Source organism: Eptatretus burgeri, chromosome 10, assembly GCF_056783735.1.
Source record: "Eptatretus burgeri isolate ZD-2024b chromosome 10, Ebu_testis_v1, whole genome shotgun sequence".
Taxonomy (NCBI): domain Eukaryota; kingdom Metazoa; phylum Chordata; class Myxini; order Myxiniformes; family Myxinidae; genus Eptatretus; species Eptatretus burgeri.
The window spans coordinates 86,813,726-86,832,301 of NC_140970.1; the positions used below are offsets into that span (position 1 = coordinate 86,813,726).

Consider the following 18,576-nt stretch of genomic DNA (forward strand, 5'->3'; position numbering starts at 1 on the left):
GGAGGTGATTCACATATTACATACAGGACAAGGACATCTGAAACATTGGTACACTTGAACATGAATCACAAACACATTGTTAGACAGCAGACAACATGACGCAGAATTACTTATCTCACGGAAATACTTTTGAAACAAGATCTACAATGTTGCTGACTGAAACAAAAACAACAAATGGTCTGTTTAGATGGTGGATCTCTAAGGGTTAACCGTGAAAAGGGTTCAGGTTGGGCAGTGTATTAAAGTTATTTTCTGTGATTTAAAGCGTGAATAATGAAATGCCATTTCCCCGCATGTCTACAAAAAGCTGCACACAATAGAACGATGACCATGTGGCGGACAAAGATGGCGCAGGAAGTGAGATCGGAGGAAGTTCATGAGCAGACGAAGCCTGAACAGGAAATGCGGAAGAAGCATGGCCTTCAGCTTTCGAGCCACTTCGTTGATGAGGGAGAAGGCTGCAATTTGCTGATAGAGAAAAAGGGTGGCCATGGAAACAAAGGATTAATTGTTATAGAAAAATAAGTATATATATATATATATATATATATATATATATATATATATATATATATATATATATATATATATATATATATATATATATATATATATACAGGTCAGGTCAGGTATGGGAGCATGTGCCAGAACAGCGCGTCGCTGCGTCCACTTTCCGCCGGTACTCCAGGGGCCTCCGTCTGGCCATCCCCCAGGCAGATGCCAGGCCCATCCCCATCTCCTTGAGATGATGGTCAACCTGCTGCAACCATGAGGCACGTGGTCGGCCCACTGGCCTCCTCCACTCATGAGACTCCCTCGCTGAGAGAATCTGGTGAGCAGGATCAGCGTCAGGAAAACGAGCCACATGTCCATACAGCCGCAGCTGACGCTCACGGACTATGCAGGTAACAAATCTCATCCGAGTCTCTCTCAGCAACCACTCGTTGGACACAAAATCCGACCAGCGATAGCCAAGGATTCTCCGAAGAGACCTGGTACCAAAGGAATTAAGTCTCCGTCTCAGATCCTTGGTCAAAGTCCAAGTCTCGCACCCATAGAGCAAGACTGGAAGTACCAAGGACCTGAAGACTCGGACTTTCGTCCTCCCGCACAGGTACCGGCAGCGCCACACCCCATGATCCAGTGAATCCATGACTCCCCAGGCCCGACCCAGACGTCTATTGACCTCCGGCTCACAACCTGCGGAGACATGAATATCACTGCCAAGGTAAGTGAATCTATCCACGACCTCAACATCCTCACCACAAACAGACACAGACAGGACAGCAGCATCCAAGATGACCCCGAAAGCCTGGATCTTTGTTTTGACCCAAGAAATCCGTAATCCCAACGGCTCCGACTCCTCATTCAGCACCTCGAGGGCCCCCAAGAGGATGTCTAAAGTCTCCGCAAAGATGACTGCATCATCTGCAAAATCAAGGTCCGAGATCTTGACATTGCCAAACGATGCACCGCAACTTGATCTCTCCGACATCCTCCCAAAAATCCAGTCCATACAAGTGCTGAAAAGTGTGGGGGCAAGTACACATCCCTGACGAACTCCAGTAACAACTGGAAATAAGTCAGAGGCGGTACCACCACACTTCACAGCACTCTCAGTACCAGAGTAGAGTTCAGACATCAGATCGATCAGTTTCGGTGGCACCCCACGAAGACCAAGAATCCTCCAGAGGACATCCCGATTCACTGAATCGAACGCTTTACAGAGATCAACATAGGCTGCAAGCAGCCCCTGCCGAAACTCTCGTCTGCGTTCAGTGAGGACACGAAGAGCAAGGATACGGTCAATCGTTGACCTCTTTGGTGTAAAGCCTGACTGCTCTGGACGCTGGTGCTCAAGCAGATGGTGGCGAACCCTATCAAGAATTATCCGAGCAAAGACCTTGCCCGGCACTGAGAGCAGCGTCACCCCTCGGTAGTTGTTGCAGTCTTGGCGATCACCCTTCCCTTTCCAGAGAGGGACAACAAGGCCCCTCTTCCAGTCAGTTGGGATGATGCCTGTGTTCCAGGCAGAGCACAAAACTGCATGCAACGACGCGAGTGCAGCATTTCCACCAGCCTTGAGAAGTTCAGCATGGATGCCACAGATCCCTGGAGCTTTGCCCCGTTTCAACTGGTTCACCGCAGCCCGTGTTTCCACAAGCGATGGTGGACCACAGTTGATTCGAGGGTCAGCAACAGGGATTGTAACACCCTTGACGTCCAACTCGACAGCTGGGGGATCAGCCTGGTACAACCGCTCAAAGTAACCGGCCCAGCGGGCCTTCACTTCAGACTCCTCTGTCAAGAGCCTACCACTCTCTGCTCGAACTGCAGTGCTCCGAGGGATGGGCTTGGATGAACGTAATGCGCGAATTCCCTGTAAGCGGGACGAGAATCACCTGTCCACAGGTGATGCTCTACCCCCTCACAGATTCCTCGCACATAGGCCTCCTTGTCCACCCTCAGTGCACGTACAGTTTTACGCCTCAGCTCCCTGAACAGCTCAGCTCTGCCATTCAGCCTGGCCCTGCGACTCTGGTCAATGGTATCCAGTGTCCCTTGAGAGACAAAATTCTTCTTTGCCCTGCGGTGAACTCCAAGGCATCCACCGGCAACATCAAGGACGGTGGTCTTGAAGGTGCTCCACAACTCTTCAGGACCCCCCAAAGCACCCAGACCCCCAAGTGTCCACTCAGCCTGTTCGCAAACTCCTCAGCTACTCTCTCATCCCTGAGCTTGGCAACATCCAGCCTAGGCTGGGATGGTACCATTCTCCAGGATTTAAGGTGCAGCTTTAGAGTTGCTACAACAAGCCTGTGGTCAGTATTGAGGAACTGAGCACTCCGGTAGACCCTGCAGTTCTGGATCATCCTCCAACGACCGTCAATGAGGACATGGTCAATCTCCTTTGCCACACCGCCAGCGTTGGAATACCAAGTCCAGCGATGAGCTTGCGGGCGCTGAAACCATGAACCAGCCACCCTAAGTCCATGACTTCTTGCAAAGTCAAGGAACTTAGTGCTATTCTGGTTCATAGTTCCTGACCCATGGGGACCAACACACACCTCATAACCATCCCTATCAGTTCCAGTCGATGCATTGAAATCCCCCAAGACTAGAAGTGTATCTCGTCTGGGGCACTGATCAACCACAGACTCGAGTGTGGCGTAGAATGCATCCTTCACGGTAAGATCACTCGCCTCAGTCGGAGCATAAATATATATACACATATGTATAAATTGAATGTATCATGCTACCATTCTTGTGTGGTGTAATGCATGGAATAGGCTTGTTTGAAAGTTGTGTTTCCAACATGGTGAGTATTAAACAATGGTTGATGGAGTGCAAAGTGGACCACTTTCTTTTTTTTTTCTTTTTTCACAAAGCCGTTCATTCACAGTATTTATGATGAAAATGGGAAGGTCTCTTTTTTTGGGGGGTTTTTTTTTTCCATGAATCATTTTTACTCCATTTGTTGCAAGCAAAGGGAATATATAATGAAGATTTCATTAAAGCCTTCACCTCCTATCGCACATGCAAATAGCCCAGGGTAACATGCTTGCAGACATATTTCTGAGTAGCGCAACCTGTTTGAGTGCCAAGGAAAATAACATGAATAGAACGAAGTCATGATTATTTCAGACAATAATTCTACTATCCAAATCAGACATGCCATTTCCATGCGACTTGCAACCCAATATGTTGGTTGCCAGTTTTGTTTAATAACATTTTACAATAACAACATTTTCCTGATGCAGCACAAGGCTGCATGCAGTGTCGTGTCAATGGTTGTGGGTGCAGCTATGCCGCTGATGCAATGCCCTGTGTAGGTTATGACAGGAATTTGGCCTGGGTGCCACCAAGAACTGCCTCCGTTGTCCAAATATTTTAAAAACCAGACCCGTTTCTGTCAAAAACATGCAGAAGAGCATCAGAATGACCCCATGGAAGGTGTTAAAATTACAGTGGACATCTTTTTAGACAATAATATATCTAATGTGACAATTGCAGACGATGAAGAGTCAAATGACCAATTTCCTGAAGCTTCGTTGATTAGATTAGATTCTCACAATCTTCTCATTAAGTGCAAGTTTCACAAACCTCTTTGAGCCGTTGCAAATCTCCGAGGTAGAAAGCAATGTAGAACAAACTGGAATACGAATTCACAAACTGGAACTGTAGGGTCGTGGAAACAGTGGCAAAGGGATATTGGACACGTTTCATTTTTTTTTTTAATATAAGAGGTCAAATACCATGCTTATGGATACATTTTAACAATGCAATATTTTCTGTTATTGTCAACAATTGACCAAGTTGCGATGAAGATTTATCAAAAGGGTAACCTCCCGAATAAGAGTAGAGGTACTGTACAAAATTCGAGAAGCAAAAACCAGAAAACACAAAACTGCATTCCTTTGAACATGATCATCATGGAAATTACATTTTGTGGAACTCCAGATGCTGGTGGAATATGTTTCCATTCTTCCAGAAGTTTGTTAAGCAGAGGAATTTCTCACTCATAACAAACCAGATAAGTAGCTTATTCTATTTAACATGAACTTACATCTGGTCTTGCTCCTCTACCCTTCCGAAAACCACCCCAGGTCACACGTGTTCCTCTAGAAACCCTCCCCAAGTCCAGACTGGTTGCTCACCTGGATTTATTCAGCCCGTTATTCTCCTGATTATGGAATCATCTCACTGTGTCCATTGTCTAGTCCTCTCTTCGAACTTCCAAATGTGCTGCCCATCATTATCTCATACACTCACCCATTCACATCCACAATATCTTCTACACATGCCGATTCTTCCCATTCTGTTCCTCTGTCAGCCATGGTAAGCTATTTTTGTGTTATATCCTCCTTTCCTCCTTCCTCTAGGTTCACCACCCCACCCCCATACCCTTTGGCAGTCGATAAACTTGATGGCCTTTGTCATTTAATTCCGTGTGTGTACGTGTGTACATATATTAACATTAAACGGGAAAACAGGCACAGTTGAACTCTGTGAAAAGCCAGAGCCTCCATGCTTCCTGATGCAGTGTCAGCTGCTACACTGCTCATCACAGCAACATTCAACCTGCATGGCTTTAGAAGCCTTTTATGGACAGAATCATCAGCCCAACACTTGGGGAAAGGAATCAATCCACGGACATATTTCTGGCTCTCTGACAGTCATCTCTGTTGAGAGGTGCCTCTATAGTGTATTGTTAATGGTAAAAAAAACAAAAACAATCAAACATTATAACAATTCTAAAGGCATGTACTTCCGCCAAACTTTGAGCATAAGGCCAAGACTCATCGTCATATAAAAACACAAAATCTTAGGCCACAGTGGCTGCAATGTTTGGTTATTTCATCAGCATAGGGGACCACGTCATCATTTTTATGACAGTGCCTTTTTAATAATAAAAGGAAAAGAAAACCAAACATTGCAACGAAGCTGAAGTCATGAGCCTCAGCCCCACGGTCAAAGTACACAGTCAAACGAAGTGTGTCAAACGAGTGGACTCATATACTTTAAACCCAAAGGGCCAGAATATATGGTCATACAATAACTTTGGGGTCAACAAGCCATCTTTTGATAGCATCTTTTATAGTTAAAGCTATATATATATATATATATATATATATATATATATATATATATATATATATATATATATATATATATATATATATATATATATATATATATATATATATATATATATATATACACACACACACACACACACACACACACACACACACACACACACACACACACACACACACACACACTCTACCGGTCGAAAGTTTTATTACACCCCCATTTTTCCACTTTTTACTGAAATTTAAGCAGTTTAATGTTTCAATGTACTCTGAAATTAAAGCAGAGAACAAATAAACAATTGCAGATAAAAAAAAGAAATCATGGAATCGTTTTGTTGAACAAAATTTAATCTAAATTTTTACTCATCAAAGTCACCACCTTTTGCAGTTATAACAGCCGAACATACTCGTGGCATTCTTTCGACAATGGAAATCAAATATTGCTCGGAAAGTTCTTCCCAACACTGTTGCAGAAGTTTCCACAAATATGCTGCACTTGTAGATTGCTTTGCTTTCACCTTCTGTCCAGTTCATCCCAAACCAGCTCGATGGGGTTTAAATCTGGAGACTGTGCTGGCCATTCCATGATTTGAAGCCTACAGTCTTGTTCTTTTCTTCGAGGGTAGTTCTGACATAGCCTGGAGGTATGTTTTGGGTCATTATCTTGCTGTAGGATGACCCCTGACCAACTAGTCATAGACCAGAAGGTATTGCATGGTGCTGCAAAATGCTGTGGTCGCCCTTTTGGTTCAGGGTGTGTCACTCTGTGCAAGTCACCGACTCTGGATCCAGCAAAAGAGCCCCAGATCATCACGCTTCCTCCTCCATGTCTGACAGTTGGTGTCACACACTCAGGAACCATCCTTTTGCCGACTTGACGGTGTATAAAAACCCTGTGCTGATGAAACGAAGATTTCAAATTTTGATTCATCGGTCCATAAGACTTTCTTCCAGTTTTCCACTGGCAGTGCTTCATGGCCCAGGCAAGCCTCTTATTCTTATTTTGCCATCTTAGCAATGGCTTTCTTACTGCCACTCAACCTGTAAAGCCTGCAGCTCGAAGTCTTCTCTTCACAGTAGAAACTGAGACTTCCTTACTTTGACCAGTGTTAAGTTGTGCTTGGAGCTGCTGTCCTGTGAGCCGCGTATCATGCAAGCTGTCGACTCTCAGAAACTTGTCTTCTGATTGTGTTGTGGCTTTGGGTCTGCCAGACCTCTTCCTGTCAGTTTCCTCCAGTTTCCAAGTGCCTTTAGATGGTGTGGGAAACTGTACTCACTGACACCTTGGCTTGTTTTGCAATTTCTCTAAAGGAAAGACCTACATTTTTAAGGGTTATAATGGTCTGTCTCTCTTCCTTTGTTAATCGTCTTTTTCTCACCATTATGATAGCAATATACTACTTCCTGCAGTGCAATATTGTCCAAATAATGCTTCAGAGGGTAGAGCAACACAGTCTGTTCCAACACTGCTTTTATACAGACAGAGGGTTTGTAACTAATCAACAAAAGTTGGGACACCTGTAGGAATTGTTTGCATCAACTTTCAAGGCTAAATTTACTTCCATTGCTACAGAACAGCTGCAGTTGCTAACCCATTACTTGTTCCCTGAAAAGGGCCTTTTTTAACAACTCTGAAATTTGCATTATTTTTCAGTTTTTGGCAACCTAAACTTTTTTAAACCTCTGGAAGATTATCGCTTAACTTTGTACTATTTCAGGTTATTCACTGGACTTGAAATGCTTAAATTTCAGTAAAAACTGAAAAATGGGGGTGTTCTTAAACTTTTGACCGGTGGTGTACATATATAGATATATATATATATATATATATATATATATATATATATATATATATATATATATATATATATATATATATGTAATAAAGATAGGAATGTGTACCTTGGCCCTATAGCCAAATAGGCTGTAGAACGAACGCTCTAAAAAAAGCTTATGTTTCGTGTTTCTTTCACTACCTCTGAGTACATAGCTCATAATTTTGATAACAATGTAGTGAATCACAATCATCTAATTATTTTTGGAAAAACTTGCACATGAAGTTGAAATCTGTGAACAAACGAAACACTTATGGCACTAGAAACATTGAAATCACTGTGTGAATTGATTAATATTATATTGATGAACGATCTTCAATAAAGAGTGATGGACAGTGGCGGTATAATGACAAACAAAATAATTATTTTGCAACACTAACAAAAGTACTTGATCAAGTCCCACTCCGCCATGTAATGGAAAAAAAAATCACAATGTATAAAGTAGAGTAAAACTGCATTTCTAAAGATAAGACAAAGCTAACAACTCTCTCTTCTCTTCCAGAGGGAACTTTTACATGAGCTACATGTACAATAATGGCATCATGACCCTGTATGTAGAAAAAAACAAACATGTGCAACACTTTTTTTGAAACTTCGAATGGCACTCGGTAGAGCGCATCCCTCCACCAGGCTGAACAGGTTGTGTATACATAGTCGAGGCTCGTGGAAGAACTTAATCGTGGAACAAGTGCACTTAATCGATCAGGACACAACAGGAGAAAGGCAACAGCAGAATGAGGGAGAAACACCAACAGCAAAGTTGGAAGCCAGTATAGAGGCAGACTTGGACAATCAATGGGTGTGGGGAGGAATGAAGGGCAGGAAAGGATGCATTGGGATGGACAACATGAGCCTCAGCCACATAGATACAGGAGGAAACTATTAGGAGGGAAAACTGAAAATTTGGAAGGAAGAATGAGAATAAAGAGGATGTGGAAGTTGGTTCCACAGGCTGGAAACAAGAGGGTTACGTTTTGTATCCCACTGACCCAATGAGAGGCTAGATTTGTTTCCGGCCCGTAACCAAAATCTAATGGGCTTGTTCTTGTCACCTACCCAACTAACTCATCCACCAAGTTTTGTCATAATCCTTTTATAACTTTTTGAAATATCATGCTATATATCGTTTTCGGACACATCTCTCCGCTCAGTGGTGAAAAAACACTTAAAAATAAAAATAAAAAAACAATTCGAGTACCCGGATGTGGATCTTCACCAAAATCGAATCAATTTGTCCATTTCACACATCAAACAGATAGACAGACAAACAGAACAGGCAGGGGTGAAAACAAAACCTCCCATCCACCTTCGGTGATGAAAATTAATATTCTGTTGAATTAGTCCCCCCCCCCCCAGATAACCAATTTAAACCCCAAACCTTACAATCAAACGGAAGACCAAGAAAGAACCCGAAGGAGTAAAGAGCAAAGATGGAGTCATCAGGAGGAACCTGGATAGGATTCGAGTTTCAGCCGCTACTCCACTACCCTACCATCTGAAACTCTTCATTGATGGAAGGGCATATGGAAGCTACATCGTACATCTAGTACGTGACGAAGAGAGTCTTGGTTCGGAGGCATGGCTGACTCAAGGAGCTTTGTATGCAGCTTGTTGAAGTGCTTGTACATTGCTTTGTTCATGGACGAACATGCCTTCTGTGATCAAAGGGCACATTCCAGCTTTGACGGTATTTCACTGGAGGGTGTGAAATCTGCTCCAGGGGCGATGAACATATCAACATGACCTCTCCTACTCGATGATCTTCCACACTTTCACCTTCCCTCTCCCATAGAAAGCACTTACACTATCACATCTTGTAAAGGAATGCAGTCCAAGGAGAGCACTCAATCTCTGTGGGCCCAAATTCTCTTAAGCCTTATTCACAATGTACAATCCTCTTCAACAGTTGAAACAGCCGTACATACAGCAATGGGGATAATAAAACTAGAGGGAAAGTCGAAGGGGTTCCATCGAAGGTCCCCATGCTTCCCACCCAAAGCAAAATTGAAGGATGATAAAAGTTCCACCAGGAATGACCCAATATCAAATTTTAAGTTTAAAAAAAAATTCCGTTTGACCCATGTGACCCTAAGTCCCTACCCACTGGGGTACGGACCCAGGGATCAAATCCAAAAAAACATGACATATTTCATGTGTCCCCCAATGTTGATTTCATACAAAAAAAGTTTCATTAGCCCACCCCCCTTGCAGCGGGAGACAGGGTTTTGCAATCACCTCTGCGCGCATGTCTGTTTGCGTATCTGTCTGTATGTCTGTCCAGGCAGTAAATTTTTAACTATTTAAGCTTTTGTCATAATTTTTTTCAACAAAGCTTTATTATGAGAATATGGAAAAGATGGATTAATAATTTGGTCAAAAGGTCAAAGGTCAACGTCACATAAAATCACAAATTTTCATGCAATTGACCTGAAATTTTAAGAATTTGCATATTGGGTGACTGATTTGGTTGACCAATCAAAAGCAAGAAGCCAATTGTTATTTTTTTTTTTTTAGATCAAAAGCTCAAAGGGCAAGGTTGTATAAAATCGTCAATTTTCATCCGATTAACTTGAAAGTTGAACATGATTTGCATATCAAGTCACTGAATTGGCTTACCAATAAAATGCTGGATGAGTGTTTTGAGGTCAAAAGGTCAAAGGTCAAGGTCACAAAATTTGTCAGTTTCCATCTGATTGACTTGGAATTTAAATTGCTGGCAGACCTTGAGCACCCTGCGGGAATATGGAGGGGGGGTGAGAGAAGAGAGGAGATGGTAGAAGACAGAAAGACCATTGACCTGCCTACGGTGAGAGAGTGAGAGGCCCAAAGACTCGGCCTCATCGCGGGAGAAACCAATGATCCTAAATGCCTTGGTTTCCACAGCGTGAATCCGAGAAAGGTGAGAGGCAGGAGCACCAGTCCAGAGGGGAGAGCAGTACTCCATCAGGCTGCAGACAAAGTCGGTATTTGACCTTATGACCCCACTCCAGAGGGCAGAGCCAGAAATGATACTGCTCTCACACGTTCTTGCCATGCGGTGATCATAACTACCAAGTTTGGTGAATTTCTGCCCAACAATTTCGGAGATGGCGTGATGGAAGGACAGGACGGACGACAGACAGACAGACAGAGCCAATTTACAATATCCCCCAGTTTTTGAAAAGAGCATGGGGATAAACATCCGTGTCAGAACTTTGATTTATAATGTTTCCAGCTTGTCTAGCTGCATACTTGTGGTGCAGAGCAAACGGGTATGTGCTTCCTTGTGATCACATGCGAGTTCCTCGATTTCTTCCACAGAGCATCACCACTCCAGACAGAGAAGGAGTGGCATTCACTTCCATGAGTAAGAAAATCCTTGGTTTCTCCGACTATTGGTGCAATTCCATATTTTCATGCAGTGAACATGAAATTGACAAATTCTTCCTTGTGTGGCTCATGGTTGAGGAACCTCTTCCATTGCTTCGCAACCTTAAACTGACTTGCAAGGATCTTCCCTGGCTGGATATCTTCTGAAGCTCTTCTTTCTCATTCAGTATTCTTGATGCTTTTCGCAGGTTATCTGTCGGTTACAAAGTGGACCTGCTTGGTTGTTGTTGTGCCTGCCAATTTTGCAAGCTCAGTCAGAAGTGTTGCAAGCTCCCGAAATGTATATTGTATGTGATTGACCTTCAGTTGTTGGATCATAGCCATTCCATCAATTATAATTGACACGCTGTCTGAAGGGATGGAATGGATATGTGGGTCTGGTGTGATGAGAGACTCCATGTGATGCATGGCGTTGGCTTTTGGATGCTTCACAAGCGTTCCATGAAGCATTGAGAGTGCAAGGTGAGAGTAGGCAAAGGCTCAACTGCAAAATCTTCTCCAAACTCACGTTATTGACTCTTTCACAAACCAGTACGTGTGCAAACAGGTTCCTGAAGACTTCAGTTCTACTATTTAGCTGCGAGAAGTGATTTTCTTCTTTAGATCCACTATTGAGAATATCTTTAGGTTCATCCTCTTCATTTTCTTGTTACATTTGTTTTGCTGGAGACGACCTGCAAGAAATGTGTGTACAGCCTCCTCTCCACCTATCTTTTGCCTTTGCACTTGTTTTGAAGAAACCACTCCAAATGTCAAATTTACAAATTCGTCAATCTTTGTCATGAAGGGTTGAATCGTGGCTTCGTTTGTTGATACTAATTCTGTTGATATCCTCTTCTCTTCAATTGTGAGTAGCATCCAAGTCCTTGCGCTGTTGGGTCACCCGCTATTTCTTCACAAGATCTTACTATTTCCACATGCAGATGATAAGAGGCTATCCAACGCTGAACTACTCCTTTGTTTGTAGTGATACCAGTCAATCCTCCTCTGGTCTTGGCATCCCTGTTTGCCATATACTCGAGATATACCAGCATATCCATGACGTTCTTGGCACTGAACAAAGAACTCATCTTTCTGAAACTCTTCATTGATGGTAGGGCATATGGAAGGTACATCGTGCATCTCTCGCCAATACAAGTTGGCATTGAGCAAAGTTGACTCTGTGATATACCATGAACCAGGGCATCATAGATACAGTAAATGCATGAACAAACAGAAGGAGAAGTTGCACCATGTCTAAGTGGCTGCTCCAGAATTCAAAGGTAGGATGAGCAGACTTGTTGGATACAAAGTCATTGTAAGAAGCAATGACAGAGTTCATCTTCGGAGAAGACATGGAAGCACTGAATGTTACATTAAAGGAGCTTGCAATGTGTCTCACCAAGTATTAAGACAGTCTGCTTTTTCGTTTTTCCACGGTGCTGCAATGCCTCAAACATCAACTTGTGAAATCTCTCGCTTCTGTTGTAGTGATGTCCACTAATAACTACATTAATAGACGAATGTGCAAAAAAAAAACCTCCAATTCAATTGCCTGCTTTTGTAGTCCTGCATCACCAAATCTCTTCGCAATGCATGCCAAAAAAGGCACAATGTGATGTTCATCCAACCTTGGTACAACCTATTCTTCCACCTTGTTGCCTGTGCTTTGGCATAAATTACTTGGTCAAAAACTACCACAACAGTGTGCACTTCAAGGGTATTGGCAATTTCAATAAGTCTCCATGTTGCGAACTCAGCGCTGCATTCACACAAAAGGTAAACGCGCTACTGATATTGTTTTTGTTGAGCGCGTTGCGTATCCTTGTATTTGATTTACCAATAGTTTTTCACGCGTTGTTTTTTGTTCAATCAAGTTTGCCATGAAAAAAGCAAAATCGACAAATTTTACATAATTTATTAATTGTTCTGTTTTTTTTTTTTTGATGATTTCAAAAACAATGTGCAACTCTTGACAAAAATAACAAGAATATTTGACATTCTAATCTACCGATACATCATTCTGATGAAGGATTTATGTATTGGCTCAAAGGTAGTGTGAACTAAATTGAAAGAACAAAGAGGTCATTCATCACACGACGTGAAAGCACACAGTCAAACAAAGCTTGTCTGACGATCGCACGCATGTACTTCAGCCCGAAGGCTGGGGTACGTGGTCAATCAAACACATGCAACCTCAACCAAAAGGTCAGAATGCATGGTCATACAATAACTGGGGTCCACAAGCCATTATCTTGTAACAGCGCTTTTTTATTTATAATTTTTAAAAAAGGGTTTTTTAAAAGTCGAACATTATAACGAAAGGTACATGGTCAACCAAACACATGCAACCTAATGCAAAAGAGTAAATCCAACCAAGTAAATCGATAATTTTCAATTTGCTCGTGAGCTGCTCATGTTGTTGCTAAATAATTGGCTGGATTCACTGCTACCATTCTGGTATTTATAGATGGTTCATCCCTACAATTTCCTTAACCCTCTGTCCTTGCATGAAGGTGGTACTGCTGACATTTTAAGTTATCCCTTCATCGGACTATGTTATAGATAACTTGCTGATAACAGTGGTAAAGTAAACTTTAGAAATGGAAAGGTGAAACTTATGAGAGTTGAATAGATGAGACAGAAAATATATGATTTCAGGTTTGCTTTTAACATCACCCAAAAAACTTACAAGCACAAGTTTCACTATGAGATGCTTTTCATATGCACTCTCCAGGCGGTAATTCTCTGCAAGACAAATCGGATTGTTATTCAACCAGTACATCACTGCATGCATTTCCTGTACTGCATCATGGTCCTTTCTTTGAGCACATTTCCAGGCACAAAAATCACAACAGTAAGTAGTAGTCCATCTGGTTTTTTTAGACAATTGTAGATGCACTACCTCAGTCATTGATCAACACGTGACGGCGTTAATTAAGCTTTCCATTAAAAAAAAAACAATAATAAACGAGACGGCACTTGGTAGAGCACATACCTCCACCAGGCTGAACAGTTTACATCCCACTGATAGACCAGATCTGGATCTGGATGTGAACCAAAATCGAATCGGCTTGTTCTTATCACATCACCAACTCATCCACCACGTTTTGTCAGAACTCGTCCACAACTTTTTGAGATACCATGCTGTATATAATTTTTGGGGCCATCTCTCAATGGTGAAGAATCACTTTCAAAATAAATAAAAAATTTCTTGTATCCGGTTCCAGATCTTCACCAAAATCCAATCGATTCATCTTTGTCACACACCCAACCTGTCCACCAATTTTCGTCTGAATCCATCTCCAACTTTTTGAAATATCCTGCTCACAGACAAACAGACAAGGGTTAAAAATATAACCTTCGTTCAAATTCGGTGACGGATGTTAACAAGATATATGAGATAATAAGCCATTATTTGTGAACTTTTTGACCACCTTATCACATAAATGCCTCATTTCTCCTCCACAGTGGATGAAATCAACAGGACATTGATCAAGGTATGCTAACCGCTGTGGGAAGCAAAGCGAAGCTGATATTTTGAACGTTAACCCTTTTTTAACCTTATTTTTAAAGTGATTGTCATTTTACCTGGTTATGTTTTCACCCCTGTCTGTCTGTCGGTCTGTCTGTGAGCAGTATATCTCTAAAAGTTAAGGACGTATTCAGATGAAACTTGTTGGACAGGTTTGGCGTGTGACAAGGACAAATTGATTGGATTTTGGTGAAGATCCAATTCCGGATACAATAATTTCAAGTAATTCTTCACCATTGAGAGATCTGGCCAAAAACTATAAATAGCATAATATTTCAAAAACTTAAGGAAGGATTTAGAAGAAACTTGGTGGACAAGTTGGATGTACAACAAAGATTAATCGATTTGATTTTGGTGAAGATGTGGATGCGAGAATTTGAAAACTTTTTAAAGTGATTCCTCAACATTGAGCAACAGAGCCATAAACAATAGATATCGGATGGTATTTTTAAGAGTTATGGATGGAATATGACAAAACTTGGTGGATAAGTTGGGGAGGTGACAAAAACAAGCCGATTCGATTTTGGTTCAGGTACGGATGCAGATCCGACCCATCAGTGGAATACAAAACGTATACTGTTCAGCCTGGCAGAGGTATGCGCCTACCGAGTGCCGTTCTAGTTTTCTTTTTGTTTTGATGAAGGGTTCACTCCCAAAATATCAGGTTTTGCTTTTTCTTACTCCTCATGGCTGTTAGCATACCTCAATCGATGCCTTGATGAATTTCATGCATTGTTCCACCTGTCCACCAATGCAGATCGACACTCATCTTTATTTGCAAGATTAGTTCTTCATTCCCCTTAACAGTGCCGTACATTGGGAGGAATTTATATTGTTATCCAAAAACTTTCCACTGCAGCAGTTTCAATAAATAAATAATATTTAACATCATTGGTTCCATCAGAAAACTAAGGACTTTTATGAGATACTAGCAGAAGTACCCGGCATTGCCTGGGGAAAATTCAGGACATATTCACTCGAGGCCTGAACATAGAGTGTTATAATAAACCTGTGCAAAGCAATCTTTTTAATAACAGGCATACGTGAAGCACTATAGTAATTAAATATGTCTCGTTGACGACAAATCACGATATACAACCCCAACATGCGATCGTTGTAAAACATATTACTCAATTTACCCATGGGGAAAAGAAAAAAAACGCAGGCAGTGTCTTGGCACAAGACCCGATCCAGACCTGAAGACCAATTGGCTGATTAAATATATATATTTTTATTATTCAAACATCGACCCGACCCTCCTCTATACAAGGAAATCAGACACAGGAGGAGGCCGGCCATTTAGCCCATCTTGCTTGTGCAACATCAACACCACACTAATATATCAACACAAGATCTAAATTTAAAAAATGCAAATTTTTTTTTCTTTTTAAGTGTTTTTGTCGTTTTATTTATTTTCTTATTCATTTACTTTAAGTTTTTGTAGTTTTTGTATTGTTTTTTTCTGTTGTTTTTCTCTTCTGAATGAAAGAGGAGGTTTGGTTGCAGTGGTTCCTGCTGGAATCGAATGCATAAATGAACAAACAAACTTTCTTCTTTCCCAGATTCCTCAACAAATATAGTGCAGCAGATAACTGCAAAAATACTTCGGTTTGTGATGCAAGCATGAAATTTGGCACAAATACTCCTTGAGGTCCACTTTTTTCAAAAAAGGCACTGGCCACACAAAATTCCAAGATGGCGACCATTTTTCAAGATGGCCGCCATATGTACAGAAAATTCCTCTTCTGCAGCTAAATATTTGAAACAAGACACAACATTAAGGGTGTAAACCAAAGTATTTAGTGTCTAAGATTTTAGCATGATTATTCTTTGTAATGTAACACCTCACAGCGTGGTTGTAAAAAGATGGCATCCAAGATGTCTGCCGCAAAACTAAAACAATGCTCATATTTCAGGAAATAATAGACATAGACTCATAATTTTTGGATCTATACCTAGGTTTTTGGGATCAACTAATGAGATGGACATGGTTTTAGATTCCTAGTTCCCATGCATACTGCTGAAACAAAGATGGGAGTCCAAGATGGCTGCCACAATAGCTATAAACCATTGTTCACGAATTAGCGTTTGGAACAAAATCAAGATTTTTTATTTTTTTTTCAGGTTTACTAACTTGACAGATATGGTTCAGATATGGACAGAAAAATTCTTCCCATTTTGCAAAGGGAAAATCAACCATGGACGGTTAGTCGTCATAGGAGATGCTGAGGCCATGTTCATGCAGCATTTCTACCAGGCTTCTCTTCCTTGTTTTGGCAAAGATAGAGAGACCCATGTACACTGGGAATGGTGTTTCTCTGTCTTTGGAGTGTCTGTGTGTTGCTGCTCCCTCTTTGTATCGGGAATAGCAGTTATACTGCAGCAGCTGGGAAATGGCCTGGTCAGACTTTGAAGCCCCAAATCTCAGCTGTGATTTGATGTCTGCTCCATGTTCAACCATCCCGACGAATTGAAGGAGAATGGGTGGTATAGCATCTTTAACACAGCCTTCTGGAAATGTGCCATCAAATCTTGATTGATGGTCTAGTATGTGAAGTCTCAAGATTTTTGCAGCTTTAGCCATCACAAGTGCATCAGAGTATTCAGATGCTTTTGATAGTGACAAAGCCACTTCTTTCTGGAATGCTAAAAGCACACCTCTTCCCTTTTTGTGAGCTTCAAGCCAATAATTTCAGCCAATAATTTATCCTTTAATCTGGCGGTATTGACAGTGGGAGTATCAACAGCCAGTTGTGCCAGACATTGTTGGTATAACTGGTAAATATCTGCAAGGGGGAAGACTGTGGGACCGTCTGAATTCAGACTGGTTTCAACAATGCAATTCACCAATTCCGAAAGAACCAGTGGGTACACATCTGGTTCCTCCTTAGTTTGATGTGAGTCTTTCTCAAGACTTCTGAGATGGTATCTCTCCCTGTTGTACAGTGAGACAGGCACGATGGTATTTTAGTTCCTGGGCAATGGCATCTCCACCACCCAGTTTTGCTAACAACGTGCCACCATTCAGTGTTTGAGCACACTCGTGCAGCCTCTTGTCCAAGTTCATGGTCATAACTTGCCGAAGATCAGATTCAGGTGATGTCTTTTCACACATAATACATACTTGACCATCATGGCTAGTTCGTCACTGCTTCACATGCCCTTCATCTGTTTCACTTCCACGAGAGTCGGATCGACGTTTCTTGGCACGATCGAGTTTAGTGTTATTAAATAACAACCGACAACTCATGTGGTACTTTGCCTCATTCCTTCTCAGCGTTGCCTCTATACCTCCACCCTCATTCAGTCGAGTTGGGTCTAAATCAATGGGAGTGCACTGATCTCATTGAATAGAGGTATATTGATCGCTAGCATAGTATACCCATCATGTTCTGGGACATGATGGGTAGGAGGGGAAGTCAGGGCTTCATTATTTTTGTCTTTTTGGCAAAGACAGCATCTAGTCCAGTCTGTTTGCCTCTTGGCTAAAATTGGATTTGCATCTGACATTTTGATTAAGGCCGATGGTTTATCCTTTTACCACCTTAATCAACGCATATTCCTGTATGGGATACGACTAGGTTCGGGTGACCTACACCTCGCCCGATCATTCATCCAGTGTCATTTAAGTCCCGCGCGATCTGTGCACCATTCGGGTAATGACATGAGCAGGTCATGTATAGCCCCCTTACCCTTGGCTCGGCTCTCCCACGCCGGCACACCCTGTCAATTCAGGCGTGGCTATCTAACTAAATCTAGTAACTACAAACTACTGTTTACTAGCTACTGGATATGGGGCTGTTAGACAGCATTTGGGACACGAAACTAAACTATACTACAACTACTAGTCTATTACTACAGCATTAGTAAAGCTAGATCAGCTGACACTGAACCCCATGCTGAGTAACACAACAGTGACGTCACCAGTGTGCCCTGGTTGTGCGCTGACATCACTCTATTATAATTATGCTAAGCTTTCCTCCACCCTCTAAAATGCAATCTGACAAAATAAGTAATAATTCTAATGAAATCCATTATCTTTATTACCTATTTGCCGACATATAGTACTTAGTATTTCTATGTTTATTCATTGATGAGATATTTTTAAGTTTTACGGTGGCCATCTTGGACGCCATCTTTGTTGTGACAGGTAATTTTGCAATATATGACAAACAAGTGAACATTTATGCAATAAATCAGAAATAAAAGTATTTTACCACTAAATTTTGTGAAATGATAAATGATTATTACCAGCTTGATT

General features: G+C 41.6%; 1 protein-coding gene across 4 annotated transcripts in view; it reads right to left on the reverse strand.

The window, feature by feature from the left end:
• Positions 1-18,576, reverse strand: part of LOC147019021 (anoctamin-8-like) — a 92,351-nt gene that overhangs the window by 23,348 nt on the left and 50,427 nt on the right. For all 4 annotated transcript variants that reach the window (XM_085899185.1, XM_085899183.1, XM_085899184.1 and 1 more), the window contains 3 exons: positions 13,473-13,528; positions 4,105-4,179; positions 316-468 (listed from right to left, as the gene is read on the reverse strand). In XM_085899185.1, the coding sequence (XP_085755311.1) occupies positions 316-468; positions 4,105-4,179; positions 13,473-13,528 (284 nt within the window). The remainder of the gene's footprint in view (positions 1-315; positions 469-4,104; positions 4,180-13,472; positions 13,529-18,576) is intronic.